The sequence below is a fragment of the Paramormyrops kingsleyae genome, chromosome 22 (genome assembly GCF_048594095.1).
Source record: "Paramormyrops kingsleyae isolate MSU_618 chromosome 22, PKINGS_0.4, whole genome shotgun sequence".
Taxonomy (NCBI): domain Eukaryota; kingdom Metazoa; phylum Chordata; class Actinopteri; order Osteoglossiformes; family Mormyridae; genus Paramormyrops; species Paramormyrops kingsleyae.
Genome location: NC_132818.1, coordinates 21,029,816 through 21,050,497, shown reverse-complemented (window position 1 = coordinate 21,050,497; position 20,682 = coordinate 21,029,816). Strand labels below are relative to the sequence as shown.

At 41.1% G+C, this 20,682-nt stretch overlaps 1 protein-coding gene across 1 annotated transcript; it reads left to right on the top strand.

The window, feature by feature from the left end:
* The first annotated feature begins 2,018 nt into the window (after positions 1 to 2,018).
* On the top strand, positions 2,019 to 19,917 carry LOC111855979 (rho GTPase-activating protein 27-like). Its single transcript, XM_023835541.2, has 17 exons — positions 2,019 to 2,246; positions 4,411 to 5,347; positions 8,671 to 8,997; positions 9,404 to 9,589; positions 11,268 to 11,381; positions 12,444 to 12,506; positions 13,558 to 13,625; positions 13,749 to 13,836; positions 14,273 to 14,374; positions 14,642 to 14,740; positions 14,985 to 15,072; positions 15,742 to 15,867; positions 16,292 to 16,390; positions 16,643 to 16,720; positions 17,125 to 17,259; positions 17,377 to 17,482; positions 18,077 to 19,917. Exons 2-17 carry the CDS (start codon positions 4,478 to 4,480, stop codon positions 18,249 to 18,251), a joined length of 2,724 nt encoding a protein of 907 aa, XP_023691309.1. The 5' UTR covers positions 2,019 to 2,246; positions 4,411 to 4,477; the 3' UTR covers positions 18,252 to 19,917.
* Positions 19,918 to 20,682: the final 765 nt, after the last annotated feature.

The window sequence follows — 20,682 nt, the reverse complement described above, 5'->3', positions numbered from 1 at the left end:
AGATCCACGCAACTTCTGTGTCCTTTTTTCTGTGTGAGAGAGAGAGGCTGAGTGGGCAGTTCTGCAACAATGGGTGTGCCCAAATTAAGAAAGAACCTAATCAATGAAGGTACAGTTCTTGTCCAATTTGATGAACATTAAGACGTTTTCTTAAAAACAGAGATAGCAGTACCTAAAATGTTTTGCTAATGCATAAGAAATCATATACAAAGAAATATTTGTGGATATTTCTATACAACATTCTCTTCATTCTGCTTTGAAGTGATCAGCAGAGGTCAGAGTCCATGCAGACTGCGACTTGTTTTAAGACCTGAGAAAGCTGGTGACAGAGTGCTCTTATCTAGTTTGTAAGCATCTGTGATGACTTACAGTGTCTTTACATGTTTACTGTTTCACTGCAGCTGTTCTTCTTTTGTCTCTCGCGTGAGCCTCCATTCGCTAAGGCAGTGGTTCGCAAAGCATGGAACCACGGGGATGGGGGGGGGGGGGAGGGGGGGTGGGCAGGTTAGGGTTAGGGGTTATGGGTCGCCTAATCATTTTGAGGAGTTGTGAGATGATTTTCCCAATCTGCAGAAGTTCAGACAGTGATAAGCTGGATAAGTGATAAATGGGGCGGCAGGGTGGTGCAGTGATTAGTGCTGTTGCCTCACACCTCTGGGACCAGGGTTCGAGTCTCTGCCATGACTCCATGGGTGTCCTCTCCATGTCATCATGGGGTTCCCCCCCCCCATAGATGTACTTGCTTGCATGGCTGAATGGTGCATGATGCCCTATGATGGGTTGGTGCCCCATCCTAGACTCCACAGAAAATGGATGGAGCTAGTGAGTGATACTGGGAAGTACAGATACTACTTTTTCAGTCCAGAGTTGTGAATGAGTCTGATGAGTCACTATTCCCGGAGGCACAGGACTCAAAAAGGAGGACACCAGGGATGAATACATTGGTTGCATCCAATGATTCATTGAGTCCCAAGTTCTGTCTTGGAAGGCGGGTTAGCAAGACCTGTCTTGCCAAGACCACAAGCGCGGTCTTTGGGTTCTTGGTATTGAGATTCACCCCGAATGCCAGTACATGGCAGGTCACACACTCAGTTTTGGTCCACATGTGGGACACCAGCTGACCTATCTGCATATGGTACTTATCATAGGCATTACAGTAAATGCTAACAGTAAATGCTCCTTCACTAAGCCATTGGAGAATTTTTCGGCAGGCTAAATTTGATAATATGCACGTATGGTCAAAGAAATTTGGAATGTCCTTTGAATCTGTTTATCAGCTGTGCATTTGTGTTTTGTGGCGTGGTGAAAATGATAATTGGCCAAAAGGAAGTGGAAAGCTTGCTAACGTGCTTTGGGTAATGTTTACTTTGTGTCATTTGGATATATTACACAATCTCTGTAAGTGTGCCTGTTACTTTGTGTCATTTGGATATACTACACAATCTCTGTAAGTGTGCCTGTTACTTTGTGTCATTTGGATATACTACACAATCTCTGTAAGTGTGCCTGTTACTTTGTGTCATTTGGATATACTACACAATCTCTGTAAGTGTGCCTGTTACTTTGTGTCATTTGGATATACTACACAATCTCTGTAAGTGTGCCTGTTACTTTGTGTCATTTGGATATACTACACAATCTCTGTAAGTGTGCCTGTTGAGCTTGTACGGTATGTAGCCTTCCAGTATTTTCACTACGCACATAAGCCAGGAAACATGCTAGAACTCAAAAGATTAATTTATTCCCATAGAATCGGAATCATGCAATCTTCCCTAATCCATAGCAAGTGACAGTTTAAGCGTAATGATAATGATTGATTCCAATGATAATAATAATAATAATAGATGGAAATCTTGTCGGAAGTCAGTATTGCACCAGTATCTGGCCTCAGAGCGAAATTATCTCCTCTCACCTTTGGTTTCTCCCCTTTGCTGATCCTTCCAGTCCCTCTGTTCGTTGTTCTGTGTCTGGTGGAACAGGAAATGCGTGCAGATAGAGGCAGGCGTGTTGAAACTGGTGAACACACAATTCACGCGTACACAGTCACACCCAGCAGCTTCAGGCTTCTCAGAGCGGGGCAGGAATCCTGCAGAGGAAACAAGCACCAAAGGAAGCAGGAGAGGGACAGTGGGGCCTTAAATAAAAGGAACGAAAAGGAAATAGAATGACCAGCTACTACATTATGGGATTCTTATTGTGACGGTGGAAGGAATGGGATGTAGGGTGATCACACCGTTTCTGTCCAGGTAAACATGATTCCCGTTTTTTTAAACTGTTGCATGACAAAAGCCAAGGAACAATTTACTGTGCTAGATACTCTGGACTCTGTACTTCATGTTCTCTATATATTATCGGACTATTTTCCCTGAGTTTGATTTGAATCGTTTATCTGGGCAATGTTCTTTGGCGGGAAAGTTGTCCTTCCCTCTCTATGTATGTTGCAGGTTGAGATAGTTTGTACCTGTTAAATGGAGAGTCAGTTCGGGGTGAGAGGCAAAGCTAATTTGTTCTTAGTCAAACGGTGCCCTCGCATAGTCCGGAAGTGGTCGAGTGCTCATTCCTGTCGGCACCGTCTTGTCTGAGCCTTTTATACACACCAGCTATATTTACATTGCCGATCTGCAATCTGTTCTAAACCAGACAGTACATGTTTTGGATAAAGTGGGGAATAGTTAAAAGATCAAAAATTCCTGAAATTGCCCTCGGGAGGTGGGGCCAGAGGGAGGACTGTTTGCGACACGGTCGACATTCCAGTCTGGGCAAAAGTTATACATAGAACTGCTGAAAATATCTCTCATCACACTAATAAGGAATTAATTCTGTTTGGCATCGAGGTGACAACCTTGGACTTTTTTGTAAAGAGATTTTTTTTGTATTATTAAATGAAGAAAATGAAAATTAAATCTTAAGTGCATTTCCTGAATTAATGCTTCTGTATCTGTGTGTATTTACATATATACATATATGTGGTAAGATTCTGAAATTAAACACATACTAGGTAAATTGACACACAACATGCCACTGTTTTGTGTAGAAATATTGGGCTGTCATGTCCGTTCCCCGAGGGGGGGGGGCTCCTCTACCAACGGATGCAGAATCGGAAAAGGATGTAAAGTCTTTGTTTTTATAAACTCTATATTGTGTTTTTTTTTTTTTAAATCACATTACTTTTATAGTTTCGCTTGCAGTTAAATACACCGAAATATCCCCAAGAAAAGCAAGGAATAATTTATAACTAATGTCAGTTACATGTTACATTACATTCTTGTGGTGTTTCCCGAAAACAGCACATTTGTTGAATTGACTTCTGGTCAAGGTTAAGGCCCATAAGATGACTGAGGCTGAAACAGAGAAAGCAGAGTTTGCATATTTAGGCTACATGTGACCAGCCTGTGCTTGAAATAAATCTGGTACGACCAAGGCTGCAGTGTATGTGAATTTTCTGAATATTGTTATTTGGTCATATAGTAAAAATCTCCATATGTAATTTCCCTCCAGTCTTTCAAGTAATATCTCAGGATTCCGCACACAACGCAACAACGCCACGTTACATTAATGCTACGTTACAAAGTCACGTTAGTAAAATAACAATATCCAAAAACGCCACTTTTTAGCTTAATATGCATTGCTTTTTCAAACATCTGAAGCATCTGAAAATGACTCAGTTCTCCATTGTCTAACCAATACATGCTTCGTAATTGTTGTGAGTTTAGTCGTATTCTGAGTTTAAGTTCTTTCCTGGTAATTTTGCTTTGGGCTGTGTTTTATCAGGGATTCTCCCTAGGCGGCATGGTTGGTGTCCCAGATGGAAGACTCATAGGATTACGATGTCTGTTAGCATGCAAATGAGCATACAAGATGCACACTTCAGCACATTTAATCCTGCTTATTTGTCAGATTATGGGATTGTTTACAGGAGAGGATGTTATGAGGGATTATGAGACCGCATGAAACGGAGGGGTGGGGGAATGGATTAAGTCAAGGTTAGGGGCAGGGCTGACATACAGTGTCCACTTCTCAAATGTCAAGAGCTCTGGGACAGCTGGCAGGGTGTGTAGACTATGGAGAAGCACACAATTCAGACTTTAAAATGCTATTGACTTACATGGTGTGAAAATGACCTTTTGAGATGTTCATAGGCAAGTAATGTTTACCTGTTTACCTGAACGTGCCCACTGCTACAAGAGAAGAAAAGCTTACACGTACAGGCTGGGATGTATTGGTGAGAGACAGCATGAAACATTCCTGTTGTTCCTGTTTTCACGTTTGCCTCCAGGCCGTGGGTGTGGGCTGAGACACCTGTCAGGGCTGCACTGTGTAAAGAGAGGAATGTTCAAGGTACAGAGCTCACCTGTTTTGCATTGAACATTGACCGCATTTTCTGTTTTTCCCCTTCACATTTTTTTCCAGCTCCACCCCCTCAGCCATAACTGGCTTCGTTTGAGGGTCTTTGGCTTGGCAGGTCGCCACGACAACCATGACCAACAAAGGCCTGGTGCTGGTCGAGTATAAGTATGAGTACTTGGGCCGTGACGGCGACCTGGTGTCCATCAAACCCAATGAGCGCTACGTCCTCCTAGCCAAGACCAATGACCACTGGTGGCACGTCCGCAAAGACGAACACGCCAAGCCCTTCTACATCCCTGCCAAGTACGTCAAGGAGCTGCCGTCACATCTACCGTCTCCGCTGGACTTCATAGAGTCTATGAACCCCGAGCCGACCCAAAACAGGGGCGAGAAAAGGGCCACAGATTCACCAGAAGAAAAACACCTTGAGGTGGCCATCAGGCTGCAGTCACCGGCCCAGTCCAAGAAGACGGAGAACCGGATGTCCACCTTTGGCATCCCCCTGGACATGCACAACCAAGAATTCCGACGGGGTGGCCTTCCGGATTCCTTTCTTGCCCAACACTCTCAGGAACACGCGACAAAATCAGCCTCCGGTAAAAACACTTCCCAGAAGATACAGACTCCTAGTGTTTTTGACTGCCAGCTTCCCACTGAAGATTCGCCACCTTTTTCCCTTTTACCTCGTGAGCCAAGCTTCCGTCCGGCAGATCCATTAAAAAGACAGACAAAGGCAAAGCCAGTAGAGCCGGTCGTCATTAAGAGTATCAAGGTCACCCCAGAGGTGCATGAATCGGTGAGAACGCCCAGTGCGCCGGAGGACCTGAAAGAGCCCTCCTCTCTTCATCCCAAGCAACCACTGGAAGCTGATAATATCTATGAATCCATATTGGATGTCGGTCTACAGAACAGGGAAACGCCAGTGTTCGGAGTTGCTCCTGTTCCAAGTCCAGGTGCACCAGCTCAAACCCCTCCAACATCCGCTCACACTCCATCACAGGTACAAAAATCTCCCAGCACTCAAGTCACTCCCCAAATACATCTTTAAAAAAATACTGTAACTTAACTGACACGCAATGAGCTATAGAGAATTTATAGGGGTGAAAGTTTTCCAGTTGCATCTGCCAGTCAGAAAATGCCATTGTGTGCTTTTATACCAACTACTTTCTAACGAAATCGATTGAAAACTGTTTGTGTCACTTAAAAGAATCAGCATATGAAAATCATACTGAGTGAAACGAAAAATAAAATTAAAGAGTCTAAAAACCATTGAAAAATGTATATAACTTCAATTAATTCAGAATGATTTATAGATAATACCTAAGCATTTAAAAACAATAATGAAATATATCTATAAAAAAATCTTGCCACATCTAATTACGTGATATCAAAAGATTAATATCTTTAAGATGATACAGGTTTCTATGGCAGAGAAAAATTCATATTATTTAAAGATGTGTTTTTTGAGTTATTTAAATTTAGAAGTGAGGAAAATTAATTCCAAATGTCAAATGTTTAAAGACATTTGCTCATATGGCAGCAGAATAAGGCAGCAAAGCGGAAACTTAATTAGTCATTTTTATCGATATTTATTCTTTTGTTTAAATGACTAAAAAAAATGCATATTTGGGCCCGATTCTGGGGCTCTCAATACTGTGCAGCAGTGTGCAACCTGTGTGATTTTGTATGTCAATATGTAAATAGAGATTAGTATCAGGATGGCAAATTGCGTCAGCAATTGTCATTGTATCATTGTCACCATTGTTGTATTATTCCTCTGAGGCTGCAAAATGGTTTCCCCCAAGTGTTCATGTGTGCTTCAGCTGAATATGTCACTTACTGCAATATGTGCTGTGAAAAAGGTCTCTGTTTATAATACCGATAGCACACAAGGTTCTTAAATGAGGTGTAGCTGAGTTTAAAAATGTGAATCAGTAGGATACTTTGCTGGATTCTATGTTTGCTTTTCAGGGTCTTATATTAACACAAAATGTAGTGCATAATAATAATAATGTATTCATAATTTATTAAAGGGACAGCGACCCCTTTTCCCAGCAGCTGTTTGCCATATGAACATTACTAGCGACGGCGCTAGACTTTTCAGCTTGAAAGACAGGTTTAGTAAGAAAAGCAAAAGTCTGAATTTGGAATATAAAGACAGCTGGCATTTTATCAAATGCAAGATAACATCTCAATCATTAAATAAATAATCATTTTCATCTAAGCCTGTTTTTTGTATATATACCTTTTTATATAGCATTCTCTAGATAAATGCGCTTTGTTACTGTATCTTATAATGGGATTATAGCCAGAACTACTGGGATTTTATCAGCCTCTAGAAATACTGCAATGAGTAATATATTTATGTAATGTCTTTCCTGATGAAGAAGGGCCAAGATATATTTGGTAAAGTGAAGAATCACTTACCACTGATAAAAGCACAATCGGAAATGCTTTTACAGATTGGTGGTGTCCTCAGATTTGCATACCCATCTGATGGCCAAAGTTTAATATCGACCTCTTTCCGATATCTTCATTGGCTACAGGCCCAGATGTGAACTCAGCCGGCAAGGTGCTCAACAGGAACGTTTTTGGTGTTTTATTTTGCTTTATATATAAATATGTTTCTGTCGTGTCTTTGCGACATAGATTTCTGAACACTAATCAGGAAATAAGGACACTAAAACTTCTGAGAAGAACAGGTTGGGTTATAAAAAAAGCTGGAGCTCGGCCTTGAAGCTTTATTGTTATGCGGCACTAATAAAGTTATAATAGTTTCTAACATGAATAGGATATAGTATTTACAGCCCAGTATGAGTAACAATGAGTGCAGCTACTCTATAGTGTGTTTCTCAGAATTCTGTGCAAAAGCACAAGAACAGGTCTGACCTCTCTTCCTTATAGGCCAATTTTTTTAATAAAGTGAACTATCTTCTATTTACACTTTAGGCCTTGGTTGCTGCACCACCATGCATATGTCTGAATGCATTATATGAGTCCCCCCCCCCAAAAAATAAATCTTTAAATAACAACAATAAATCAGGTAAAAAGGAAGGCAGTAAGGACAAAATTTGCCTCTTGTTGGTCATATTTATAGATTCATTCTTGAAGTATTATTTCTAAAGATTGCAGCCTCTTTTGCATTTACAGATCATGTACTTAATTGTGTTTTAGTTTAGATGTGTTTCCTGTATGTGTTGGTATCAGATTATTGAGTATTTTCGTGATTTCTGTAATGACGATAAATGGCAGGGACAGTGTTGTCTTAGGTTGTGCTAGATGGTTTATTTCCTGCTACCTGAGACAAAGTCTGTTTATAAATTTACCCATGTCGAACTCACTCATCAAGCAGTTCTAGAATTCAAATGCAGCATTTCACCAGACAACATTTCCGAAAAGCAGTGTGACGAGTCATCGCAGTTTCCTGGTGTAAATATTACTGACAGAAATGTTCTGTAGCAATGAATGGGCTTGCAGTCGATAATAGATTTACGCAGTTCATGACTGGCATTGTGATTTTGTTTTGACAAGTTTGGTCGGAGTAAGATGACTCGTGGACTTCCTCACGGAAAATATGTGGCACATAAGTGACAAAGTCCCCGTGCACGACACATAAACTAGGCTTGACAACATCAGGTTTTGCTGATTTGACTGGGACCTACTTGGTGGAAACTTAAAAATATCAGATGCTATCGCATATTTTAATAACACACCTTGTGTGTGGAACTTTAACCATCGTGACTCTCAGATCAGGCTGGGATCTGACATTGCAGATCAAGACTGCCTACATTGCAAGCATTCCATAAATTTTAATTATATTACAGATCAATAAAAGAGTTTATGGTCAGCGGAAAGTTAAATTGCAACCAGATGGCCAGGTTCGTGTGGTTGTTTTCATTCAGCTGAGCTCTTTTGCAGCACATGACTAAACACATGATTAAGTGCGTTTGGAGACTCTGCTCCGTTCCAGGTCATCCTGTATTTCTTGGACCATCCCGTCCAAAATTTTACGTCTCACCTTATTCCCGTCATCCGTCGCCAGGCTTGTTACCTGTCTTCTGTATTCTGTAAAAATGCTGGAGGGAGGAGATCGCTTGAGCTTTGACGCTAGCTTGTTGCTCATGTGCTATTCTGAACATCTGCCCTGTCGTGCTTTGCGGTGCTGGGGGAAAATGGGTCGCTATAACCGACAGATTGTTTTAAAGACCTGATCAGGTCTATATTGTGTTTACATCAGCGATCTTTAATGGCAAAATAATGTGACAGGAGAAATATTGAGTGTGGGTCTCTGTTGATAGCAATCACCCGTATTTTCTTTTACAGACAGAGAATGACAGCACCTCTGTTTATCCCAGTGTAAATGAGCCCAAAAATAATCTTCCACAAGCATCGGTGAACTCATCTAACAACAATCACGAGACAGCTCAGGTCACCGCGGCCGGTGCTTGCAGTTCTCCCAAAGAGCAGCTACCTGTACAGGAAGCTCCTTCAACCCCTTCTGCAACTACCGGCACGACCGCCGACTCCAAGGTGGAGACAGATGGGACTGGTGGGCGCCATTATTCCTACAACCCGCCGACAGGGAGCACAGTCTGGCCCGCCAAGTCAGCAGAGCCCCAGGGGCTACCGAGAGTCCAGGACGATGTACCAGTAAGTTCCTCCTTAATTCACTGAACGTTGGATAATAGCTGGAATATAGTATAGATTAAGCAACAGGCTTTCACTCTGCATTCCCACACAGCTAAAATTTCTGTCCATCTATTAGCGAAGTGGTAGCATCCCAGGGGCCTGTACTACGAAGCGGGATTACTGGCTTATCCGGATAACTTGTCGGATTTAAGGTAGTCTGGGCAAAATGCAAGTGAACGAATATGAAGTCCATTTAACCTGTGGTACAAGTTACCCCGATAAGCCAGTAACCCCAACATTCAAACACTAGGCAGTAATAGTTATAACATTAATATGAAGAATATGAAGAAGAACAATATGAAGAATAGTTTTAGTTTATAGCTACAGTATTGTGACTTTTCCATGTCTGCTTATGCTGATGCTCCAGCCTCCCCTCCCAGAAGAGGACTATCCTGACGACAGCCAGGATGGCTGGGGGCCGCTGGTCTTCCCCGAGGACTTCCACCCCACCATCCCTCGGGCCGCTGTGGATTTTAACACGCTGTCTGGCTGGCGGCACACGTCGGACCCGTATGGGAAGCCGGCGCTCACTGGCGAGGTGAAGCAGGAGCAGGTACTGCACCGGGCCGATGCCACGGCCGTGACTCGCGGATGGCTTTTCTTACGTACCTCGGCACAGCATAATGTCATTCAGCATTCACTCGTGACAATACTCATCTCTACAGTCTTCAGTGAAACTCCATTCGTCTATATCTGTGACGTAACTCAGAAAATATGCTTTTCTTCTGTATTGGAGATGCAATTAGGTTAACGTCATGTGGGAATCTGCCAGGTTTGTTTGTTCAGGAGATGTATAGAGTTTGAAAATATAACTGCAGATTTTGATGAGGGAGGGAGGTGGAGTTGCGTTGAGTTGTTCAGCTACATCTTTAGTGCATCCTGGGTTCCAAAAAAATCTAGCAATAGTGAGGTGAAAAATACTAAATCCCATTCAAAATCAAGAATCACTTTTCATTCCTCTCAACTTTTATCTGAAGTGTCATTCGAATGAGGAAAGCTTGGTGTCGGACAGCAGGGTCTGCAGTATTCAGTGCCCTAAAGTGGTTATGTTAAGGGCCTTGTTCATGGGCACAATGGTAATGTTAAGTAGGTCTGTGGTCTTCGTCATTCTGTTGTCAGTAGGCAACAGCCATACTGAGCTGCTATGCTGACGCCATCTCATTCAAACAATAAAACTGTCCTCTCATTGGTTGAACTTCAACCAATCACATCATTGGCCCTATTGGTTTTTCACTTTGCCGTCAATCAAGACTCTTGCTTAAGTCCAGCCCGGAAAACTTGATCAGACAATGGCGGGAAGTCAAGCTGGGAAGCCAATTGTTTCTATCCCGTTTTTATATTTTGGCTCTCAGGCTTGTTGTTCCTGTCCTTTTTTAAGGCTAGAATCCTGAAAAAGATACTGGGGGGTGGGGAATGAAGGAAGTGAATAAAGTACCAGCCCCTCCCACTGACTTTAACCAAACATTTGGAGCGGGGTTCCCCAGTTCCGGGTTCTGGAGGCCAGTCTGCAACACAGTCAGCAGATTATCCTGCTCAAACACGCCTTATTCAGCTCCCCAGCTAACTGCCAGGTTTATGAGGTGTGTTTGAGCAGGGAAATCAACAAACTATGGTGCAGACTGGCGTGCCCGGGCTGCAGTTGGGGAGCCTTGATTTAGAGGCTTGTAGCATATATCCCAGAGGAATATATTGTACAATTAAAAGAAAGAAAATGCATGATGCTATGAAATAAAAAAATAAATAAGCAAACAAGCAAACAAAGAAACAAATAAAGTAAATCATCCATGAAAATATACCATCCCCCAGTCCATCCCACCTAAAGTGTTCTGTGTAATTGTTACTCGCATAAAGCTAAATCTACCAACCACAGCAGAGGTACCCATCTCTGATTGGACTGGACCGAAATTCAGACTGTGCAGTCACCCCCCCCCCCTCTTTCCAAAAAACTTTTTCATCTCTCCCCCCTTGCACCCCCACCAACCCCCTTGAAATATTTTTACCACTCGACTACTGTATGTATGTGTATGCACATGTGCGTAGATGTTTGCTGTAAGACGTTATTACGCTTATGATATTATGTTTCATTGAAGTTACAGTAAGTGCAAGCTTCATAAAACACAGCGATGGCATATGTGTGTTCCCAGCTAATGTTAGATTATGCTTAGGTTCTGGTTGCTTTTGGCTATTATGGTTTAATTTGGCCTGTTGTTGGTCCGTTACACTCTCCTCAGCTGCCTGTACCATCCGGCCAGCCGAAAATGGGGTTTACCGTCGATGGCGGACTCTCTGTCATGAAGAACTGGAGGCACAGCCTGTCTAACTTCAGTGGAAATCTGGATGATATAGTGAGTAGCCTGTAGGGGGCAGCAGCAGATTGGAAAAAAAAGATGCTGAAAAATTCACCTTAGTACCTAAGGTTGGGGTGAGCAAACCTATCTGCAAAGGGCCCAAACCCCAGGTGTGAGGACTCTTCAGCCAATCAGTCCTCAAATTAGTAATCTAATTAGGGAATTACAGCGAAAAGCCACATACACAACGGCCCTTTCTGGATAAGATTGCCAACCCCTGACTCAAGGAGAGGTGTGTAATTTTTCTGCATTTATGCGCTTCAGTGCTAGTGCTGTGAATGAATTGCGAAAACATTACCGTCTTTACAGAATATCCACGATAGTTTAAGTATTAATGAAGTTGAGTGGCCCTCAGTCTGCTCATAAACAATCCTGGATGTGATGCAGCTGTCGGCAGCTTGGCTCATGCTGCCGAACGGCTGCCTAAAAGAAACATGAAGTACCTTCTTTGTTTGGACTGAGAGCTGAAAGGCTGGAGATCAGCCCCCCTGTGGGGGGGTCAGCAGCAGGGGCGTCGTTAGGCCTATTTTACGGGGGCTTTAGCCCCCTAAAATGTTTTTTACCCCCTCCAAGTAAATGTGTATTTACCAGCTTTTATATTATATATGTTTGATTTTTCTATTTATGCTTATATTCAGTTCAATTTCCATTTGAAATCCAGATTAGTTTTAGTTAGTTTTCATTGTAGTTTTGTTAGTTTTTAATATATTTCTGTTTAAGTTATATTTCTGTTTAGTTTTTATATATGTTAGTTTCAGTTTCAGCTCAGAAAAGGCCGGCCCAGTGGTTCCAGTTTTGGTTATGTGGTCGCCAGGCATCGTATCCCGTATTTTATTTGCACAAAGCAAACAGGTGACCAGTGATGCAGGCCACAGGAGAGGGAAACAGCTGCTGGCTTCCATTTCCCTTGTAAATTTATTACACACAGCAACATCTTTGCCCATCCTGCACGACGCTACCAGACGACAATGAGCGCGGACTCGGACAGGCCTGTGGGACGTCCTCGGTCCTTCCTGTCATTCCTGGCTCGCTGACCTGTCACTTCCCCTCTTTCGTCAGAGTTTTTCATCAGCCCCCAAGAGAAGAACCTCAGACTGCTCAGGTGAAGAAACACATCACCATGTAAGAGAATTCCCCATGATTCTGCGTGCGGTCCATTATTCTGCTTTTATTCCTGTTTTCGGCTGTTAGAAATTTTTGACATGTTAGTGCTGTTACTGCTATCAACACACACTGTCATGCACTGTGAACTCAAGCTACTACAATGTACATGTTGGTGAACTCGGGTCTAATTCACCATCTCTGATTACAATAGACACTTAACATATATTTAATATAGTTTTAACAATATTGCACCTCATCCAATATTGCATATTACCATATATTGCACATTGCCATATATTGAACAATATATAATTCTTCTTAAATTGCACTATCCTACATGTCCTTTGCACACTGGATTATTTTCTTTTATGTTTATGTTTAGACTGTGGTCCCTGAACTTCGCCATTTCGTCTGTCTCTATGCTTGTATATGGTGGGGATGAAAATAAACTTCACTTTGACTGACTTTGAAGATGGTCACCTGATACATTTGTTACAGCACCATTTGTCTAGTATCTTGGTGCCAGAATATATGTTTGTATACAGTACTGTGCACAAGTCATAGGTAGTTAAAGAAATATTATCAGTATATTTGCAAACAAGAAAAACTCAATTTAACATTAAAATATGATGTCACAATGAAGGCTAAAAAGAATTTCTACTGTTCTCCAAAAAGTTACTGATATCTGGTTGGATGGCTAGATAAACACCACGTCAGGCCCCTAACCCCTCCTCAGGGGACACTCCACGTACTCATCAGATTTCAACACCTTATTGGATCTTCAAAAACACAAAAGTGCCCTAATTCTCAGCAGATCCACCTTTGCAAACCTGGAAATTGTACACTTTAACCATAAAATTGTAGATGAAAAATAGGTTCTAATTTTGTTGCAAGACCTTATGAGTTTTTTGATATATCACGGTGTGATATATCACCGACTAAGATTTTAAACTTATATTTTAAACAATATCCCCACCTGGGACTGTATATATTTTTGATTTGAGAGTAGCATTGCTGTGTATATGACAACTTAACACATTGGATGGATAATATTTACTATTCTCTTTAGAGCCATATTTTGGAGAAGGCAGGGATTGTCAACAAGACCAAGATCTCTGACAATGGAAAAAGACTGAGGTTTTTTTGCTTTTTTGCTTTCCTTGCTATTCCTGGAAGCAGCAGAGCTAAAGTTGGTCAATTAAACAGTTAGAATAGAACAAGATCCTTGTCTATGAACTGACTGCATGTTTTTATCTACAGAAAAAGCTGGTCCCCATCTTGGACGGTACTCCACGGTGGCATTCTAACATTTCACAAAGACCCCAAGTCTACACCAGCGGGAGCAATTGTAAAATAACTGAATCTTATGTATCACTTGGTTCCTAAAAAAATTAACAAAGAACCTATAATTACATATCGCTACTGATCATTAAACATATAGACAAGTTAATGTACAGATTTGTCTAATCGCAAAGTTTAAACTTAAAGCAGGGGTAGGTAACCCTGATCTTGGAGTGCTGGTATCTAGCAGGTTTTCCATCCTACTTGATGAGTTACTATCTGCCTGAGATCAGGTGTGGCTCCTCAGAGATCAGGTAGGATGGAAAACCAGCTGGACACTGACAATCCAGGATCAGGGTTGCCTACCCCTGACTCCCTGACTAAAAGTAAGGTTGTTTGTTTTTGTTTTTTTTTTTTTAATAATTTAGAAGATGTTTACATTACCTTTCTTACCTCAAGGCTCTGCCATCAGAACCTTAAATCCTAATGTTTTGCATTTGTAGAATAAAAGCACTCAGATCATCCCTGAGTACACGGTCGAGCTACGGGGAGCTACTATTAACTGGGCGACCAAAGACAAATCCAGCAAGAAGAACGTTTTGGAGGTATGAGACTGATTTTCTGACTGAAAAAACTCATGAGAAACATCCCTTGAGAAATCCAACTTCTCACCAGAGAACTGAAAGTCCTGGAAAACAGAAGCGATGATCTCCTTCGGGTGGCACTGAATTGATAGCTAAGGAAACGCTGAAACTGAATAAGAACAACAAAACAATTCATGGACTGTTGTCTGAGCTTGTGCATTAATTATGTTACGTCTGGTCCTGACAAAGTTTATTTAAAATATTTACTATTGACGGCTCTTTCCCCAGCTAAAAACAAGGCACGGTTCTGAGTACCTCATGCAGTACGACACAATCAGTATCATCACTGATTGGTACTATACCATTAAGGATACCATTCATCAGTTGGTGAGTCTCTGATCCAGTACTTTGAAACTTAACGTAGAAATATTCTACCACAGAGCTACAAATTGGATTCCTGAACTTGCTTAGCCTTGTCAAATGTATATTTTTGGATTGATATATAAGCCAGTAACACAAAACATTTATGATGCAGACTTGTATGCATTGTGTATGTTTTATGATGTAAAATCCAGCTTTTGCTCTAGCATGGACTCACATGCATCTATCTAATATGCATTCATTTCTCCAGGATCGGGACGATCAGAGTGATGAAGAGGAAGATGAACATGATGAGAAGGTCCCAGGTCACGGAGACAAAGACGACAAGAAGAAGAACTGTATGTTGAACTTTCAAAACTGGCTTCAAACGATCATCAATCCGTTTAATTTCTAATATATTTTTGCGAACAGGTTGCGAAGGACTTTTACGTTATATTTTCCAGAAAACAAAGCAAGCATCTTCTGCTTGCAACGTGTCTAGTGCTTCATCCGATGTTCCAGACTAGAAAATCAAAATATCTCATTGAAATTATTTGCATTTTTATGGACATACAGTTTTTGACTTATCAGGATAGCAGTAGTAGTATACGGTTTGAAGATTCCAATATTTCAGCGATCAAAACTACATACAGTAATGTTATAATAATAATAATAATAATAATAATAATAATGCATTTTATTTGTGGGCGCCTTTCTAAAACCCAAGGTCACCTTACATAGACAAACAATAAAAACAAATAATTAAAAACAGTTATTTACATAATCAGACAACATGAGGTCTAAAGCGAGTAAGCCAACTTAAAAAGATGGGTTTTGAGTTGTGACTTATGCATCTGACACAATATGTTAAGTAAAAAGTAACAAGAAAGACAGGGTACTCACAGGGTACTCACAGGGTACTCACAGGGTACTCAGATTCTGGCTGTCACATGTAACTTCTGCTCTTGCTCAGTTCCTGCAGTTGTGTGACACTTTGTGCACCACTTTGTGCACCACTTTGTGCGCAGACGGCAGGCACAGCACGCCTGTCTCCAGTACCGAGTCAGAACAGGGCAGGGTGCGGAACAAACTGCGCAGGTTCCTGCAGAGGAGGCCAACGCTGCAGTCTGTCAAAGAGAGAGGCTACATCCAAGGTAGCGCCCCCTGCTCACAGGTCCTCCTCTCTGCACTAAACAGCTATAAGGTGTCATTAAATCACATTACATACTGTTTATAGTTCACCAGTTATCAGATTCTTTTGCACCGGTAACTAGCATATTCTGTGAAACCCTGGCTGACATCATAGATTGCATGTTGATAATACTTTATCTTAGAAACTTATATATTCTTATTTTTTCACTTCATGTTTTTATTTACTTCTAGCATGACTCAACTGTATTACAATTTCACTGATTTATACTGCGCAAGACATGAAAAAACTGTTCTCAAATATGCAAGTCTGTATATAAGTATTTTCAAAGGTGCATTTTTATAGCTTATGCTGCGGTTATTGTTGTGCTGCAGTATTTGTAGCTGTAGGTCTTGTGCATAAGCATCTTATTTCTGGTTCACCTGCAGAGAATGTGTTTGGCTGTCCTCTGGAAAACTTGTGCACCAGGGAGAGATCCACTGTCCCGTCCTTCGTGGATAAATGCATCAAGTCTGTGGAGAAAAGAGGTCAGTCTTTTTTTAATACTTTCATTTGTTCTCATATGTTTTGGCAAGTCCAGCTATGAAGACTTGAAAGAAAGGGATCTGTGTGTTTCTTTTTTTCAATATATTGAAACAATTGATTGAAACCTTGTTTTAATCAATCTGATTCAACTGGCCTATATTTCATTGGGGTGAACGTGCGATATAATGCTAGGATTTTTGTATCCATTGTTTTTTTCCATCACTGAGTTACATTTAGAGTTGTCTTGGGAACAGGTCTGGATATTGACGGCATCTATCGAGTCAGCGGTAACTTGGCTGTTATTCAGAAATTACGCTACAAAGTGGATCACGGTGAGAAACACTTCAGCCCTCGAATGTTCTCTTTACAATTGACTGTAATTTGCATGTAATCTAAATATAAAGTTTAAATTTGTACACATTTAAATGTATGAGTGGGTCCCCCAACAGTGACGTTTGCTAACTGTGGTGGAGGGGGGGGGGGGTGTTAATTTTTGCTTTATCTTTATTGTGTGAAATTCTTGTTCCAGAAAGTATAAAAAAGAAACTGATAATTGACTATAGAAACAAAAAAAGATTGCCGATTTTGGGCAAAAAAGTGTCGTGGAAATGAACATACAGTACAAATGCAGCATCATCAGAGTGTAAATGTAACACTGCTTCTCGTGCTTGAGAACGGCCATCCTGCAGCAGCGGGTATCTGCTAATGTTCCTTGTTGTGTCTGTTCATCCCTTAGAGGAGAACCTGGACCTGGATGACGGACAGTGGGAGGAGATCCACGTCATCACCGGCGCCCTGAAACTCTTTTTCCGAGAGCTTCCAGAACCTCTCTTTCCTTTCAGTCACTTCAACAAATTCATAGCAGCCATCAGTGAGGGTTTTTCTCTTTACTTCCCCATGACCTGCGTTTGAGGCTCCCTGTCCACCTCATAGCTCCAGTTTACCAGTTTAGTGTGGCTTGTTAAGGTGGGTTTTTTTCCTGCTACAGACAATACTGACTATTCCCTGAAGATGAACACCATTTGTGAGCTGGTGAGGTCCCTGCCGCAGCCGAACTATGACACCATGAAAGTCCTCTTCGGGCACTTACACAAGTGAGTGCTTTGGTTCTCCAGCTTTTTCATGGCCTTCGTGGGCTGTGATGACATCTACATACTGCTGAATGTGCAGTTACTTGTTGAACTTTGGGAAATGTATCAATCCCTCTGGTGAGGTTTGTCCACAAATTCTTTCATGTGATTTACCCAGAGAAAGAATATAATTTTATTTTAGGTACTGAACAAATTGAATATCTCAATGAAGATCATCACAGATTCACCAATAAAACACACATACCCATACACATTATGCATTTGGGACCACAGGTGGTTAGTTCAGGTCAAGAAAGTAAAAATCTAGACCAAGGTTTTGTTTCAACCAGTTGAGTACTCTGTGACTGTGACTATACTCAGCTTGTTGGTTGGATCTTTACTTCATGGACCTGAACAATCCACCTCTGTTAGAGACACCAATAGATATATTTATAGACATACCCATAAACATACCTTGTACCTTGCAAGATATTAGGAGGGCCAGACTGGCTGTATTTGTATATATGTATATATGTATATCTACAAATACAATATTCCAGACGTCTTACATTCATTTATTGTTGAGGTTTTTCTCTCATTCCATATGTTGTTCAACAGAGTGATCCAGTTTGGAGAGAAGAACCGAATGTCGGCTCAGAGTGTGGCCATTGTCTTTGGACCCACGTTGCTCCGACCTGAGGTAGAATCAGCCAACATCACCATGTACATGATCTTCCAGACGCAGATAGTGGAGTTCATGCTGAAAGAGACTGATAAGATCTTCCAGGCATGACAAGTGGCGCGTCTAATGAAGGCGTCTCAAGGAGAGCTGCAGACTGAGAGTTGGCGCTTTTCCTGAAGGCCCTATGTACATATAATGTGTCTATGTCTATGCTATGAAGAATGGGACAGGTTGTAGACAATAGCTACCTACAGTACAAATGCAACATGTCCTGATTTTCCTGAGTTCCGCACGTCCCTGGGTCAATGAGGGAGGGGCTTGCATTTCACTTCATTAACCAATCACAGTCCTCATTGTATGACATCACCGCATTAATTAAAACTAGTGTTTTCTGGTAAGCGGCAAGGTGCACAGATTTGCTTACCTGCAAAGGCTGTACAGAGCAATGTAAGGGTGCATCTTTATTTCATGATGATGATGACGATAACAACCAGCAGTTAAGGACCTTTCTCAAAGGCCCACAAACATGTGGTTGGTCTGCCAGTGCTAGGTTTGGACCATCCTGAGCCTGCTGAGCCACACATTGGACCATCCTGAGCCTGCTGAGCCACACACTGTCCTGGTCTTGCTTACTGGAAGCCTTGAATTTGAAAATGAGGGGAAAAAAGCAGACTAACGTGGTGACATCATACAATGAAGACTGTGATTGGTTAAAGAAGTGAAACACAAGCCCCTCCCCTGTTCACCCAGAGGTGCAATGAATCTTGCGAATTCCTGCGAATGCATTCCCTGTGTTCCTGATATTGTCTTCCCTCAGAAATGTAATATCTCATAGAAGATTATTATTAATGAAAGCTTGCGTGCAATACTGTTTACTTTTCTCTTCTGTAAGATCGTAAGGAATCGCGTACAGATTAAATCATAGGAAACTGGTATTGTGCCAAGTACATATAGCCAAAATGGAGTTTCATTTATGTTAGATGGCCATTTGACTTTTACGAATGGTGCGCTGACAAAAAGGCTTTCAGTGGTCATTGTATTACTTGAAGGAATTGCACATGTTTTTCAGGTAAACTATGTGACTATTACTGCGATCATTATATTTGTTTGACATAAAATTTTTATTGTAATTTTCTGGAAAATCTGATTATCTTCATATTATTAAACAGGCAATAGAATATTTTGACTTTTGTACAGCTATTAAACTGGATTATTTTACTTACATGATTACTGTTGCTTCCAGTGAATGGAGACACACAGTTTAAATAAGCCTTATTAACCCTACAACTTAAAATTAAAGCATGTATTAAGAGAGTTAGTCAGTGTTGTGTATGGAAGACTGTAAGAACAAGAATGGCATCCAATGTAATGTCAGAACTGAGCTTCCAGGAGAAATTTCAGTACTTACCATCCATTTTGGACTAATTTCCCATTGAATCTTAATCTTAATAAAACTGGTTAACTTGCTAAACATAACGTGAGACCTCAGCTCTAGGGGTCCCTGCGGTTTGTGGCCTTTTTGAAACTCAGGAAAAATTAGTAGCAAAACCAATGAAACCATGTAAACGGCTTTATCCGTTTACACCAAAACTCTACTTCTGCTAAACGTTTTCATACAGCAAGTTGTGAAAGTTGATATAGAGTGAGGGTGGTGATAGTTCAAATATTTGTTGCTATATTGTATTTTGAGTTGATGAATAAACCTGAAATGTACAGTTATTTTTGCTGCCTAAATCTATGGTTAAATACTAACACAATAAACTAGCTCTATCATCTACTGGCGAGTCAGTTTCTTGGTATCACAAGTTATGTCAGGATATAAATTAATTTTTGTTTTTAGGGCAAAGCTTTCAGAATTAATAGCAACAATACACTTTATGTCCTGTTTGGGATGCCAAGTTCGCATGTTGTATTTCAGAGGACATACAGCAATTTGACAAAGAGTACAAAGTTTGCATAATATATTCTCATTGATGTACGCATACAAGGACCACTGAAAACTTTGTGGAAAACGTATTAACTTAAAAACACACTGTTCCATTAGCACCCAACAACCAATACAATGCATTTTCTTATGTGAGCGTTTGCATCTGTTTCTGATTAAACTGTGCGTAGCAGTGTAGAACTCGGGCTGTTTGAGGGACAGGGGCGAAAAACTGAAAAGGGCACCAGCTGAAGGACATGCACACTCCCCCACCTAATGGAATGGCACGCTGCATAGGGAGAAATAGTTATCATCCCCGATTATGGTTATTCAATGTCTTGTCGACTACAGAGGTAACCTGGGTGTAACATTTTCCTGTACATAAGAACACATACAGGGTACATTATTTCATCTGATTATCTCACAAATGCAGGACGCTGCATCTCATAGTGGGCTATCAGAGATCCCATCTCCATCCCAAGGGCACTTGATCATGTATGCTCACTTGGAAGGGTAACCTTAGAGGGCACTTCATGGAGTTTTTCCACTAGAAAGGCACCCATAGTGCACCACAAGCATTTTTGCTATTAACAAGAGCAGCAACATTTTTTCAGCCGT

Coding starts and splice junctions, on each gene's coding strand:
- LOC111855979 (XM_023835541.2), top strand. CDS start 4,478: ATGACCAACAAAGGCCTGGTGCTGGTCGAGTATAAGTATGAGTACTTG. Junction 11,382..12,443: donor GTGGAAATCTGGATGATATA/GTGAGTAGCCTG, acceptor CTCTTTCGTCAG/AGTTTTTCATCAGCCCCCAA. Junction 12,507..13,557: donor GTGAAGAAACACATCACCAT/GTAAGAGAATTC, acceptor TATTCTCTTTAG/AGCCATATTTTGGAGAAGGC.